The sequence below is a fragment of the Dermacentor silvarum genome, chromosome 1, assembly GCF_013339745.2.
Source record: "Dermacentor silvarum isolate Dsil-2018 chromosome 1, BIME_Dsil_1.4, whole genome shotgun sequence".
Taxonomy (NCBI): Eukaryota; Metazoa; Arthropoda; class Arachnida; order Ixodida; family Ixodidae; genus Dermacentor; species Dermacentor silvarum.
Window position 1 is genome coordinate 158,331,963 of NC_051154.1, and position 13,911 is coordinate 158,345,873.

A 13,911-nucleotide genomic window follows, 5' to 3' on the forward strand; every position below is an offset into this window, starting at 1 on the left:
AGTTTTGTTTGGTCAATTATATTGGTTGCATTATTCCAGACGAATAAAAGTGAAGTTGCTTTTGAAACCTCTGTGGCACTCTCATTTATTTTCATTCTATTCGCTCACCTTCATAAGGAACCTACTGGAGCAATTGCCGTCAATAACAGCCTAATTATGATCACATTAAGACATACGCCACTCCCATAGTTTTTTGACACGCTGACGCTTCAGCTGAGGCGAGTCGCGAGCTCAACTCAGCCTCAAAAGAAAAATAGCTGGTGGCGTAGCGGTCGAAATGCCGGACGCTGAAGCAATTCAAACATTCGCGCCAATCAGCGTAAGATCTTGACGTCACTGCCATTTCCGATTGTGACACACTTTTTTTTTTTTTTTACTTGATGTTAGTTGTCCCCCCGATACGTAGATGGCGACGGCTGCAACGAGCCGCCATTTTCTTGACATGTGGGCTTCTATGAAAGCTACGCTACCAGTTTACATATACCTTGGTGGGATTGTGTATATGACGCCACAGTGTCGAAGGACAGTCGAACAGTAAGTTGAATTAGAAAGACAATGCTCACCTGCGCTAGGGACCCACCGACGCGCTAGACATGGCCGGCACTTGGAAGGCCACGTGTCTTTTTCTTTTCTTCTTTTTTTTTTCTTTTTTTTTTGCGCTGTTTGAAGCTGAATTTCTGCCAGCTTGCCATCTCGGTGCGCCTCTGACGCGGATGCTGCAGCTCTCGGGGGCAACAAGAGCAGAGAGGATTCCATTGGATCGAGTTATCGTGGCCATATATTGTGTAGAGGACGTACCCCAACAACCAGTTTTCGACGTTTTCTTACCGCTGCCAAGCTGCTCGCACACACTAATTTTTTTAACACCTTTATGGGTTTTCTTGTTTGTCGACTTGTGGCAGGTAAAGACGATGATAGATCCGACAGACGGCACGAAAAATGCAATAAATAAACTTTCATTGCAATCGTTGTCAGAAATTTATGTGCGCATATTTTGCAACTGCGCCTTTTCTCATAGCACGTTTAGTGAACTCGCTGTCGTGTGCAATATATATATATATATATATATATATATATATATATATATATATATAATTTGTAACGACACTGGGGATGAATTGCAACAAATGATTGAGAAAGTATGGCATGAAGCTTAGTATGCAGAAGACAAAGGTAATATTCAATAGCCTGGCAAAGGAACAAGGATTCATGATCGCCAGTCAATCTCTAGAGTCTGTGCAGAAGTATGTTTATCTAGACGTACGTTTAATATATTCACGGAAGAAGAAAAATTGGTTGCATACGGCAGGCATTACCAAATCCTGACTGGGAGCTTACCGCATTCGTTGAAAAGAAAAGTGTACAGCCATTGCATTCTACCGGTGCTAACATATGGGGCAGAAACGTGGAGGTTAACAAAGATGCTCGAGAACAAGTTAAGGACCTCGCAAAGAGCGATGGAACGAAAAATGTTGGGCGTAACGTTAAGAGGGAGGAAGAGAGCGGTGTGGATCACAGAGCAAACGGTGATAGCCAATTTAGTTGACATCAAGAGAAAAAAATGGAGCTGCGCAGGCCATGTAATGCGTAAGGCAGATAACCGGTGAACCATTAGAGTTACAGAATTAATGGGTGCCAAGATAAGGGAAGCGCAGTCGAGGACGGCAGAAAATTGGGTGGGGTGATGTAATTTGCAGGCGCTAGTTGAAATCAGCTATAGGGCAAGACAGGGGTAATTGGAGATCGCTGGGAGAGGCCTTCGTACTGCAGTGGACATAAATATAAGCTGATAATGATGAAAGGTGATGAACGAAACGTAAGAACAGTGGACAAAACAACGCCCTTAAGGGTGTACATTTTTATTATTATTATTTTTTTTTTTTTGCAGTGTATAATTGTCCGCTGTAAGCGAAGACCATGTAGCAGCGATGCTTTCGTCGAGGAAGCGACTGCGCATCCGAAAATCCGTCTCTCTGTGCGCAGTGAAGTACCTGCGGGAGGTGACGCCCTACTTCCGCAAGGCGTCCGTGCTGGCGGAGATGGGCTGGGACTTTGCACCAGGCGGCCTGCTGTCCCGGGGAACCGCGGCGTCGCACCCACAGGGTCGGCCCGACTGCCGGCGCGTGCCGCTGCTGCTGTGTCAGCTGGCGCGCTCGCTCACCGTGCCAGAGCCGCGTGTGCTTGAACTGCACTCGCCCGACAGGCGCAGCGTGTGCCTGCTTCGATGCGCCGACGCGGCCCAATGCGCCGCCTGGTTCAATGCGCTGCACGCGGCCCTGGCGCGCGTCATGGCGCAGGCCGTGGTCGAGGCCGGACACCTGCTGCGCGATGTGCTCGACCAGGCGCAGCTCCAGCACATGGGATGGCTCTCCGAGAAGGTGAGAGAGGCTTCACTGTGACCCTGAAGATGACCCATCTCTGCCGCGTGCACTGGGGCTGTCATCATGCGTGACCGCTATGTCCCACCGTTCAAGTGCTGTGCACAGTTGCAGCAATGCTGCAGTTGCGCAGCCAGATGTAACTGATAGCATGGCGTGATGCAGTGGCAGTGATCGTTTCCGCACCTGATCAGATTGGTGCCACAGTATACTGTTCAATGTCAGGTCTGCGGTTGTGTTGCAGAATGTTGTGTGTGCGAGTCCGCGCGCGCGTGTTTTAGGGTTACCGCCTGGCCGGTTTTCCACTGGCACAACCGGTTTTTCCCTCACGGTGCCGGTTTAACCCCCCACCAGCACGCCACTTGCCGGCTTTCCGGTTCTCCCTAAATTGGCAGATTGTAAGCTATGGGCGTCTTGCGCTGGAGTTTGAGGTATAGTAGCGGCGCCTGGTGGCGGCGAGAGAAGTTATATCTGGGTAGTACCAGCTTGGGTAGTATTGAGCCCTGGCTGTGGCGAAGCACGTTTCTAGCCCGAGTTTTACATCGATTCGCACTTTTTTCGGCCCTGTTGCGAGTGCGAAAAGGCTCGTCACTTCTCAGAGACCACGCCGCGAGCGGGCCGCAGCCTAGTTTAACGAAAACGGACTTTCCGTGGCGGGGTGACGCGCGACACTCATTCATCGCGTCGCAAGGACCCTGAGCCGCCGGCGTCGCAGCTGCGCTCGCTCGGCCGCTACGGTACCACTCGTGCCTAGGCGAAGGTTTGACGGCTGCTTCGCCGGCGCTTGGTCGCTCAGTCTCGCGGCGCGAAGCCGGGCTGTCTGTGCGTGCGTTTCAGCGCAAGCGACAGGCATCCTGTATAGGTATCGCTATAGACGGCAGGCTGTAAAATCTCAAGCAAGCTGGCTGCTGAAGCACCGGAGCAAAAGGAGGCCAGATTAGCACGTTGTAGAGAAGCTTGCCAAGCGCGGAAGGAAACGCCGCGGCGAAATCCCGGACATTTCAAGTACGCCGAGCCGCCCGCAACCACCGAAAAAAGGCCTATAGGAGGACACAACGGGGAAAAGACGTTAGCCTTTGTGCACACATTCTTGCCTCCATCCCACGGCGCGCGCGACGCCCTGATGTTTCCCGTCAGCGAGCGGGACGGTTAAGCTGTGCGTGTGCATTCGCTCCTTCTCCCCCTCCTCGGCAAGGAAGGCACCGGCGGTGCCCGTATGTGCGCGTCGGTGCCTCTGCTGGGCCAGTGGCGGTAACCGCTGAGCTGGCTTCCATGTACAGGGGTAGCGACGGCACGAGGCAGTAACTAAGTGAACGATGAGTAACAATGGAATAAAACTGAAAGAAGGTCATATCACACAATACCGTTTCCATTCATAAACCATCACCATAAACGCACACCGTAATACCGTCCATTAACCATGCACACAACTCTTCGCACTACAAGTGTGCCCGGTCATCAGGGATGTTCACTCGGCGAAGGTCGATCCCAGGCGCGGCATTCATATTCCGATGGAGGCGAAAGGAAAAAAAAAAAAAAAAAACCCACACACATGTGCTGCGCAATGTTAGAGAACGTTAAAGAAACCGGGGCGGTTTAAATTAATCCGCAGCCCTACACTACGGCGTCACTCATAGTCTGAGTCGCTTGGGGATGTTAAAACCTCACATTCCACAATGCTGGAGCCTGTTTCTGTATTGCTGGGGGAAAAAATTTAATAAAAAAATATAAAAAACACGCAGTGACGTTTAGCGGCTGTTATATCTCGCTAGTGCGTAAACAACCATGCAACAGAGCCCCTAATATATATGTGCGTAAGCGCGTACTGAGACTATGTATTATGTAACACTAACGAGCCCAGCAGGCGGGCGTAGTAGCGCGCTGAGCCGGGCTACGGCCGCGCTGGAATAGAAAAAAATAATTGGCTGAGGTTTAGCTCTTGTAAACCTAATTATCACGAGCGAAAGGTCTGTTTGGTTTTGCAAAGACTATGCACACAGTGTTTCATTAATGCACGCTTCCGCGCTTGGCAAGCTTCTCTATAACGTGCTAATCTGGCCTCCCTTTGCTCCGGTGTTTCAGCAGCCAGCTTTGCTTTGCTTGATATTTCACAGCCTGCCGTCTAGCGATATCTATACTGGATGATTGGATTCAGCATGTCGCTTGCGCTGAAGCGCACGCCATAGAGAAAGAAATTCATCAAGAAGGGACACTCCCATAGAACCCACCGGCCAAATTGACTGCAGCGCGCCAAGCGGTCGGCATAAATCACTTCCGGTTTCGGTTTTGGGCGCGCGCATTTTGAACGCAAGCTAGCACGCCGGCTGCGCCCCCCCCCCCTTTTTTTTTTTTTGCTCTTCGTGCGGAATCTGTTTGTTATTTGCTAAAAATGTTTGCAAACGATCTCGTCAAGTCCCATCGAATCTGTGCCACGTGCAATTTCACAAAGTAGACGCAAGACCTTTTGTGAAATGTGGAAATATTTATTTTGCTCTTTATAAAAGCTCGTTCGGCGCTTTTTGTGGGTTCATCCCTAGGTAAGCCGTAGATCCCGTATGAAGCTCCACCGGACGGAATCAGCTGAAAAAAGTAAATTAAAAGCATGTTACATTTACAAGCACGTAACAGCATGTTACAAGCATGTGTTATTCGGAATTTAGATATAGGAATACTGCGTGTAGAGGCGAAATGTTTGAAAGCGGTGAATGGGCGGCATTACAAACAAAAGCAATTCGCATTTACATACATGGCGTAGAAAATACACGACTCAACCCAAACAATACCATAAAATAAGAAAACATCTGATTTCCAAGCATTCCCTCATTTCCGGGCATTATTTCCTGCACTTGAGCCGCACAAGTACACGGGCGACTTCGCGTTTCCAAAACTTGGCCTCGGGCGACGCCACGGTACGCTACATACACAGAGACGGACGCAACAGGCACTCAAGACAAATGCGTGGGTGCAAAGCCTGTTTTCAGTCCTTTAGAAGACGGAATTTTCGAATTACAAGTTTCTGATATGTTCCTCAGCGTTATCTTTCGCGCGTTCTGCCGGCGCCAGCAACACACTCCCATGTTATCACTCTTGGCAATCGCCCATCGCGTTTTCGACAGGCGTGAGTACCGAAAGAAGGTGTATGTTGTTGCTGGGCCACAAAAAAATGTCACAAACTTATCCCTCTAAGATTCATTACACGCCAAACTAACTTTATCACCACGGCCGAGATACTTATCGCTAACTGCGTCACAGCGCGCTGTGCGGCCAGCGTGCCTCAAAACTACCCCAGAAAGTAACGAAATTACTTTTCAGTAATGTCTAGCGTTACAGAAAGCGGCACGAACTTCTCCTAGCAAGATGCACTAGACTACGCACCATGGCCGAGTTCTCGCTAACTGCGACACGGCGCCCTGTGCGGCCAGTGTTCCTCAAAAACCGAAATACGTTACAATAATCCCCTAGGAAGCGTGGGAAACATGTCCCAGCACGATTCATTAACTCAAATTAACTGCGCCAGGGTGGCCGAGCCTAATTGCGTCGTAGACTGTGAAACAAAATTTCTCACCTTGCCGTAGTCCAATAGTGCAGTGGTGTCTTGTCCCAGTGCAGAAGGAACGCAAGAATACGCCGACAGCGCAATAAACCAGGTTACATTTAAAACAAAAAAAAGAAAAAAAAGAAAGAAAGAAAGAAAGAAAGAGAGAAAAAAGGAGACAGACGGGTCGCCGCGCGCGAGCGCTCAAACGCGCGCGCAGCCGTCCTCGCTGGCTTCGGGGGCAACGTTTATAGATACTTATATCTATAAACGTTGTTCGGGGCCGAGTGTCTGGGGGATGACACATGCATCTGGCGCGTCATTGGCCTGTCGCTAGGTAAGGCAAGGAAAAATGAGTCGTAAAGTTTAAGTTCATTTATACGCAAAGCGCTTTAGTTTTCGCGGCAAAGAGTTTAAAAAATAAATCGATGTCTTGTTAACTTAATTTCACTTCTTTTTCGATGCTCGCGGCAGCTAACGTTCGGCATAAATACTATAGTGTGACGTATGGTGACGTGTTTCCTGTTGCCAGTGACCCCGCCTACCAATAGTTTTGGAACGCCAACGATAAAGCCAACGAGAACCTCGCGTGCCCCCGACTACCGCGCGCCTCGGCGTCGGCCTTGATACCCCGCGCGCACGGTGGGAGCGACTAAATCCCCACCAGAACACACCAGTGTTGCCAGATCTCGTCTTGTGCGGTTTCCTAGATTTGCGAGGCGGAGATGTCCCTAGTGAAGTCACGCGTCTGCGTGCCGCGCTCGCCTTCTTATCGCCTCCTCGTACGTGCGTTCGCCAGATTACAGCGTCTGTGCACGCAGTAGATGGACGTGGGCGCAAGGTTCACACTTGCACCTTATTCCGAAGAGAAAGTTAATAAATAAATGAAACTATGCTTCATTTATTATTGCGATAGCAATTATATGGACACTTCAACCGGATTTCTGCCGTCGTCGTCGCCGTGAGGTTCCCTATAGATAAAATCTTCGTCGCGCGCCGTATGCCCGAGCGGAAGCGTGCGGGGACGCGCGCTATCAGGGAGAGCGAACGCACTCAATCTCCCACGCGCAAGCAAGGAAGCGGGAAGCCAGCGCCGGAGGGAGCGCGGGGGGGGGGGGGGGGGGGGGGGGGCGGCGCACTTCTACTCTGCCAACAACCGCGCTCGTCGCTCGATCGCACCGTCTCTTATCTCCCCACGGCTCTGACCTTTATGCGCCGTGCATTCGCCGCTCAGTTTCCGTTGAAGGGATAGACCGCACGTACCTTCGCCCGCTGCAGCGTATGGGCTTGCTGCCAGCGTTTTGACAGTCGTTGTCTGCAGTCATTCAGTGTGATCTATTCATGTTTGTTTGTGCGCGCTCACACCACGCTTGTTCATTCAGTTAGTAATAGTCGGGCCACATTTTCCAACGCACGCTACGCTACACATGCAATGCTGCCCGGATCGGCAGTGCAGAGCTACAGGTGTGTCCCTTCGCACGCGCTGCCCACGGGAAGCGCTTCTCATCAACACCACCGTTTCACACGCGCCTTCTCGTGGTCATCGAGTCTCTCTTCATGTCGGTCTATACTTACGCCGCAGCACACCTGCTTACTTAATCAGCTCATGTTTACTACAATTCATATTGCTACCAAAGCCGCTCACCTTACTTCGTATGACATTGCTGTGTTGCTATCGCATTCATTGCTTCGCCCTTAGGGCGAAACTGTGACATTTTTTTAATGAGAAATCTAAGTTAGCACGTGTTACGACGGGCTAGGTGAGCCTCGGCTAGGCGACTGGCCACGGCCGTCTGGTGTTGAGCGATCGGGCAGTGACGAGACGCTCTCTCGACTCGTTCTTGACGCCCCCCCCCCCTCCATTCTTACAATTATTGGCTGTTACGTCAGTCACTGTCGCACTCTTCAACATTCACCTGATCTTTGAACGGCGTGGCGGCGCGTAGCATTCCTATATTTGTTTCTGCGTGGACTTCGAGGCCATTCATCACCTATATACCTGCCCTCCCACCTGTTTGTTGTGGCGGTTTCTTTGCTTCCCTGGCCCAGCACACTCGTCCTTGACATATCTTGCCGTGCGCAATTCAGCGTTCTGTAGGTCTTTCGATCTTGTCGATGCTCAACACATTTAGCAAATGTAATGCTATCTATTCCGCAAGGCAGTTGCTAAACTTATGGTGGTGCAGTTTATTTTGCAATCAGCATGTCATCAGCACTGCATGGTTCCAGCTAGCAGGCTGACCTGAACCGATTATTGTAAAAAATTTGCGCGTCTGAGAAAACTCGATCTCGGTTCCGTTTGTGCCTTTGCATATTCTGCATCTCATAGCAGCACACACTGCACGACTTATCGATTCACAAGTTCAAATAAAGTCAGCCTATAACCTGCGTTGACAAACGCGCTGATGATCTACAGGTGCATTGCAACAGTCGCCTTACTTCGACCTGCCACACCGACTCCCCGTAGCTCTAACCGGCAACAGCTCACTGGTTCAAGGAAACGGACAGATCATGTTTCTAACGTGACTTTTTGGAATCATGAGGTTGGTGGGTGCACAGATGTGAACAGATTGCGCAATTTGAGAACAAAGAAAGGGCCTGAAGCTTGACCGCGGAGCAAACTAAATTTCTTGTCAAATAAACACACACAGGTTAATGCGACTAACCGATTCCTTATCACGCACAATCGACCGCTTACGTACACAAAAAGGGTCAACAATTGTCGCCACCAAGACGATTCATCCAAATGATCGCACATGCCACACAAGACCATAAGGCATCGTCGAAGATGAAGTTGTTGACAGTCCTAACAATCTCCCCGTGAATTCATGTGGGCGCTCGCGAGATAACGCAATCCTGGCTAAAACAAACAAACAAACAAACACAGAAAATATAAACAGAACATTGCGCATAGGCGGGTCCATTATTAATCATATGGTCAGCAGCGAAAAAATTTGCACAGCGAATTTCACTTCGCCGGTTCAACCATAGAGTTTCTCACTATAACACCTAGAGGGTAAACTGGCGCCACCGTCTATGCGAGTTTCTTAAAGGGCGCCGTGCCCTCATGGGAATGACGGGATATGTGTCTGCGACGCTTGTGTTGGCTGGTGTTGAACGAGGCTTCGTCTAAAACGTAGATATGGCTACACAAATAACGCGTCCTTAAAGTAAAATCTACATAAAAGTCTTTCATTCACCCATATTACATCTCTCAATAAAGTTTACTCACCTACAATGCAGAATTAAGCGAAGAAAAGGAAGAACAGACGACAAGTTGTTCCAAAGCGAGCGATAATCTTGTCGTCTGCCCTCCAACTTTAGCGGCCAGCTGATACTTTTTACGTTTCATATAATTGTGCATCCAATAGTAAGTCCTCAAAATTAAACAAAACATGTTTTTGTGTAATAATAAAGCTAAAGCAGTTTTTACAGGCTGTTTTAGCAGGAAATGAATCATTCTGACAGACGGAACGGTGCTAGCCAGGCGCGTCTTCAAGGCGTTCTGGCTCTCCAAGAACGTTGCCAATCCGAAGTCACAATATACCGGCATTCCCATGGATACCACAGCGCAGCAGCGCCAGTTTTCCCTCTAGGTAATAAAGTGAGAAACTCTATGGGTTCAACTGGTCGACTTGACTAGGGAATTTCAGGCTTCATTCTGGGTACATAAAAGAACTAGTTTTGGTGAGCAGCCCAGAGTTGCCAGCATGGTGTTTTCTATACCGCTAACCTTGGGCGATGTTGCCGTCGGTGTTTAGTCTCGCGCTGTAAGATGCCCGCACCTCGGCGGTGAAGGGTAGAGGAGAAGGAAAAGGGAGGAGGAGCAGTGCGGGCGAGGAGAAATAGGTTTCGCCACCGAGGAATTTACCTACGTTCCCACGGTTGTGCTGGTGCTTTGTGGGGCAAAAGGGGCTCGCAGCCAACCAGGGTTGCCAACCGAGAGCGGTGGATGACAACTATGTACAACAGCAGCAGGAATATTAAGGCAAAAGCCTTCTGTCTCGTTTTGAAGTGACCTTGAAAACGTGGAGCCAAAATTGGACAAAAAATCGCTAAAAATATGTAAAAAACTCTATTACTCAACAACATCATTAAAAACCCCATAACGTTATACATCAATCGATAGGTACCTACATGAGGAATATAAATATCGATAAATGATCATGATAGTCGTTAAATTAATTATGATAATTAGCATGGCAAAGTGAAAAAATGGCTCGAGAAATCCGAAAAGTGGCCAAGAATCGAGAATTAATTGTAGTAATAGGCAATGATGACAATGGTAAAAAATGAGTATACAGAGAGGTGAATTAAGAGTGAATTGATGGTGAATTAAAGGGGTTTAGTTGGGTTATAATAGTCCAACGAAAGGTAATGATGAGAGAGTGAGCTAAGATAATGAAGAGTAAATGAGAGTGAATTAAGAATGAATGAAGGTGAATCAAGTGGTGATAGGGGAGGGTGAATCAAGAGTGATGAAAATTGGAAATTTGGAGTAATAGAGCAAACCAAGTGTGATGGAAGTAAACCTGAGATGATAGGGTGAATGAAGGTGAACCAAGCAGTGATAGGGGGGGGGTGAATCAAGAGTGAATGAAATGTGAATTAAGATTGAATCAAGAGATTATGGAGTGGGGGAGTGACTCGCAAAAAAAAATATATGTCAGATTTGAGGGTCCTAGTGAGAGTGACTCGGCAAAAAAAAGTGCTGAGTCACGGTTTGAGTTTGGTGAATAATCGGAAGGGTGACTTGCAAAACAACATGACTTGCAAAAGTGACTGTAAATTGTGGTTTCAGAGTGATGATGACTCGGCAAAAACAGCAGAAATGTGCCGAGTCACGGTCCGAGTTTGGTGAATAAAAGATGACTTGCAAAAAAACTTGCAGGCTCTCCGGTAATCGAGAGTAGATGTAAGCATGAAATGGCTACCATACGGCGTCTTTTGCTGCCTGGTGGTTGTGAAAACTTACGAGGTTTGTTAGAAAAGTATGCGACCTTATTTTTTTTTTTTTTTTTTTTGCGAACACCTGATGGATATGAAACCAGCGCGCTTGCATCAGCTGACCTTGAACCTTGGTGCACATGCGCGAATTTTTCCCCGCCTGCCGAGCATCAGTCGCTGGGAAGCAGCATTTGAGTCAGGTAGTGCGCAGTGCTCTCGTCGGTTTTTTTATTGCAAGGAAAATGACTGAGCAACTGGAGCAGCGCTACTGCATCAAATTTTGCCAGAAACTGGGTGACAGCCAAGTTGAAACCATTCGGAAGATTCAGACGGCTTTCGGTGACGATGCTATGAGCAGCACACAGATTAAGGAGTGGTACAACCGGTTTAAAGACGGCCGCACATCGGTGGAGAGCGAGCTACGCTCCGGTCGGCCATCAACATGCCGAAATAACCAGGTCATTCCCGAAGTAAAGGTTGTGGTTATGCGGGAACGTCGTGTGACTATCCAAGAAATTGCGGAAGAGATGGGCATCAGCACTTTTTCTGCATATTCCATTATGACCGAAGATTTGGCCATGAAGAGAGTTTCGGCGAAATTTCTGCCAAAGCTGCTCACTGTGGAGCAAAAGCAACTTCGTGTTCAAGTTTCACAGGACATGCTGGATTCCACAAACAGTGACCCCGACTTCATCATCATCATCAGCAGCAGCAGCCTATATTTTATGTCCACTGCAGGACAAAGGCCTCTCCCTGCGATCTCCAATTACCCCTGTCTTGCTCTAGCATATTCCAACTTGCGCCTGCAAATTTCCTAACTTCATCACCCCATCTGGTTTTCTGCCGACCTTGACTGCACTTCCCTTCTTTTGGTATCCATTCTGTAACCCTTATGGTCCACCGGTTATCCATTCTACACATTACATGGCCTGCCCAGCTCCATTTCTTCCGCTTAATGTCAACTAGAATATCGGCTATCCCCGTTTGTTCTCTGATCCACACCGCTCTCTTCCTGTCTCTTAACGTTAGTCCTAAGATTTTTCGTTCCATCGCTCTTTGTGCGGTCCTTAACTTGTTCTCGAGCTTCTTTGTTAACCTCCACGTTTCTGCCCCATATGTTAGCACCGGTAGAATGCAATGGTTGTACACTTTTCTTTTCAACGACAGTTGTAAGCTCCCAGTCAGAATTTGGCAATGCCTGCCGTATGCACTCCAACCCAATTTTATTCTTCTGTAAATTTCTTTCTCGTGATCAGGGTCCCCTGTGAGTAATTGACCTAGGTTAACGTACTCCTTTACAGACTCTAGAGGCTGATTGGCGATCCTGAATTCTTGTTCCCTTGCCAGGCTATTGAACATTATCTTTGTCTTCTGCATATTCATCTTCAACCCAATTCTTACACTTTCTCGATTAAGGTCCTCAATCATTTGCTGTAATTCGGTTCCATTGTTGCTGAATAGGACAATGCAATGCCGAGATATTCGCCATTGATCCTCACTCCTAAGCCTTCCCAGTCTAAGAGCTTGAATACTTCTAAGCATGCAGTAAATAGCTTTGGAGAGATTGTGTCTACTTGCCTGACCCCTTTCTTGATAGGTAACTTTCTACTTTTCTTGTGGAGAACCAAGGTAGCTGTGGAATCCTTGTAGATGTTTGCTAAGATATTCACATATGCCTCCTGTACTCCTTGATTACACAATGCCTCTATGACTGCTGGTATCTCAACTGAAATCAAATGCCTTTTCATAATCGATGAAAGCCATATAGAGAGGTTGATTGTACTCTGCAGATTTCTCGATTACCTGATTGATGACATGGATATGATCCATCGTAGAATATCCCTTCCTGAAGCCAGCCTGTTCTCTTGGTTAGCTGAAGTCAAGTGTTGCCCTGATTCTATTGGAAATTACCTTGGTGAATATTTTATACAATACTGAAAGCAAGCTAATGGGTTTATAATTCTTAAATTCTTTAACGTCTCCCTTCTTATGGATTAGTATAATGTTGGCGTTCTTCCAGCTCTCTGGTACACATGAAGTTGTGAGGCATTGCGTATAAAGGGCCGCAAGCTTTTCAAGCATGATATCTCCTCCATCTTTGATTAAATCTACTGTTATTCCATCTTCTCCAGTAGCTTTCCCCCTGGTCATGTCTTTCAAGGCCCTTCTAACTTCATCACTAGTTATAGAAGGAGCTTGGCTGTTTTGGGCACTGTACAGGTCAGTATAGAATTCTTCCGCTGCTTTTACTGTGTCATCGAAATTGCTGATGATATTACCCTGCTTATCTTTCAGTGCATACATTTTGCCTTGTCCTATGCCAAGTTTTCTTCTCACTGATTTCATGCTGCGTCCATATTTTACTGCTTCCTCAATCTTTTGCAAGTTATAATTTCGAATATCTCTTACTTTCTTCTTGTTGATCAGTTTTGACAGTTCAGCGAATTCTATCTGATCTCTCGAGTTTGACACCTTCATGTTTTGCCGTTTCTTTATAGGGTCCTTTGTTCCTTGGGAGAACTTACCTACTGGTTGCCTTGATGCCTTACCTCCCACTTCAATTGCTGCTTCTGAGATCAACCTAGTTACAGTTTCATCCATTACCTCTATGTTGTCTTTATCTTCCTTTTCTAAAGCTGCATATTTGTTTGCGAGTACCAGCCTGAATTGGTCTGCTTTTACCCTTACTGCCTCTAGGTTGGCCTGTTTTCTCTTGACTAATTTCACTCTTTCTCTCTTCAAATTTAGAGAAATCCTAGACCTCACTAACCTATGGTCACTGCACTTTACCTTACCTAACACTTCTACATCCTGCACTATGCTGGGATCATCAGAGAGTATGAAATCTGTTTCATTCTTTGTCTCTCTATTAGGGCTTTTCCAGGTACACTTCCTGTTGCTGCGCTTCCTGAAGAAGGTATTCATTATTTAGAGCCCATTCTTTTCCGCGAATTCTACCAACATCTCTCCTCTAGTGTTCCTAGAATCGATGCCGTAGTTGCCAATTGCTTGCTCACCAACCTGCTGTTTTCCCACTTTTGCATTGAAGTC

General features: G+C 47.5%; 1 protein-coding gene across 3 annotated transcripts in view; it reads left to right on the top strand.

The window, feature by feature from the left end:
• The window catches only part of LOC119436284 (beta-1-syntrophin), a 139,019-nt gene that overhangs the window by 84,716 nt on the left and 40,392 nt on the right, over window positions 1-13,911 (top strand). For all 3 annotated transcript variants that reach the window (XR_005189011.2, XM_049656705.1, XM_037703086.2), the window contains exon 2: window positions 1,984-2,378. Coding sequence is in view for 2 of the 3 variants with exons in the window: in XM_049656705.1 (XP_049512662.1) it covers window positions 1,984-2,378 (395 nt within the window). In the remaining variant the exon portion in view is untranslated. The remainder of the gene's footprint in view (window positions 1-1,983; window positions 2,379-13,911) is intronic.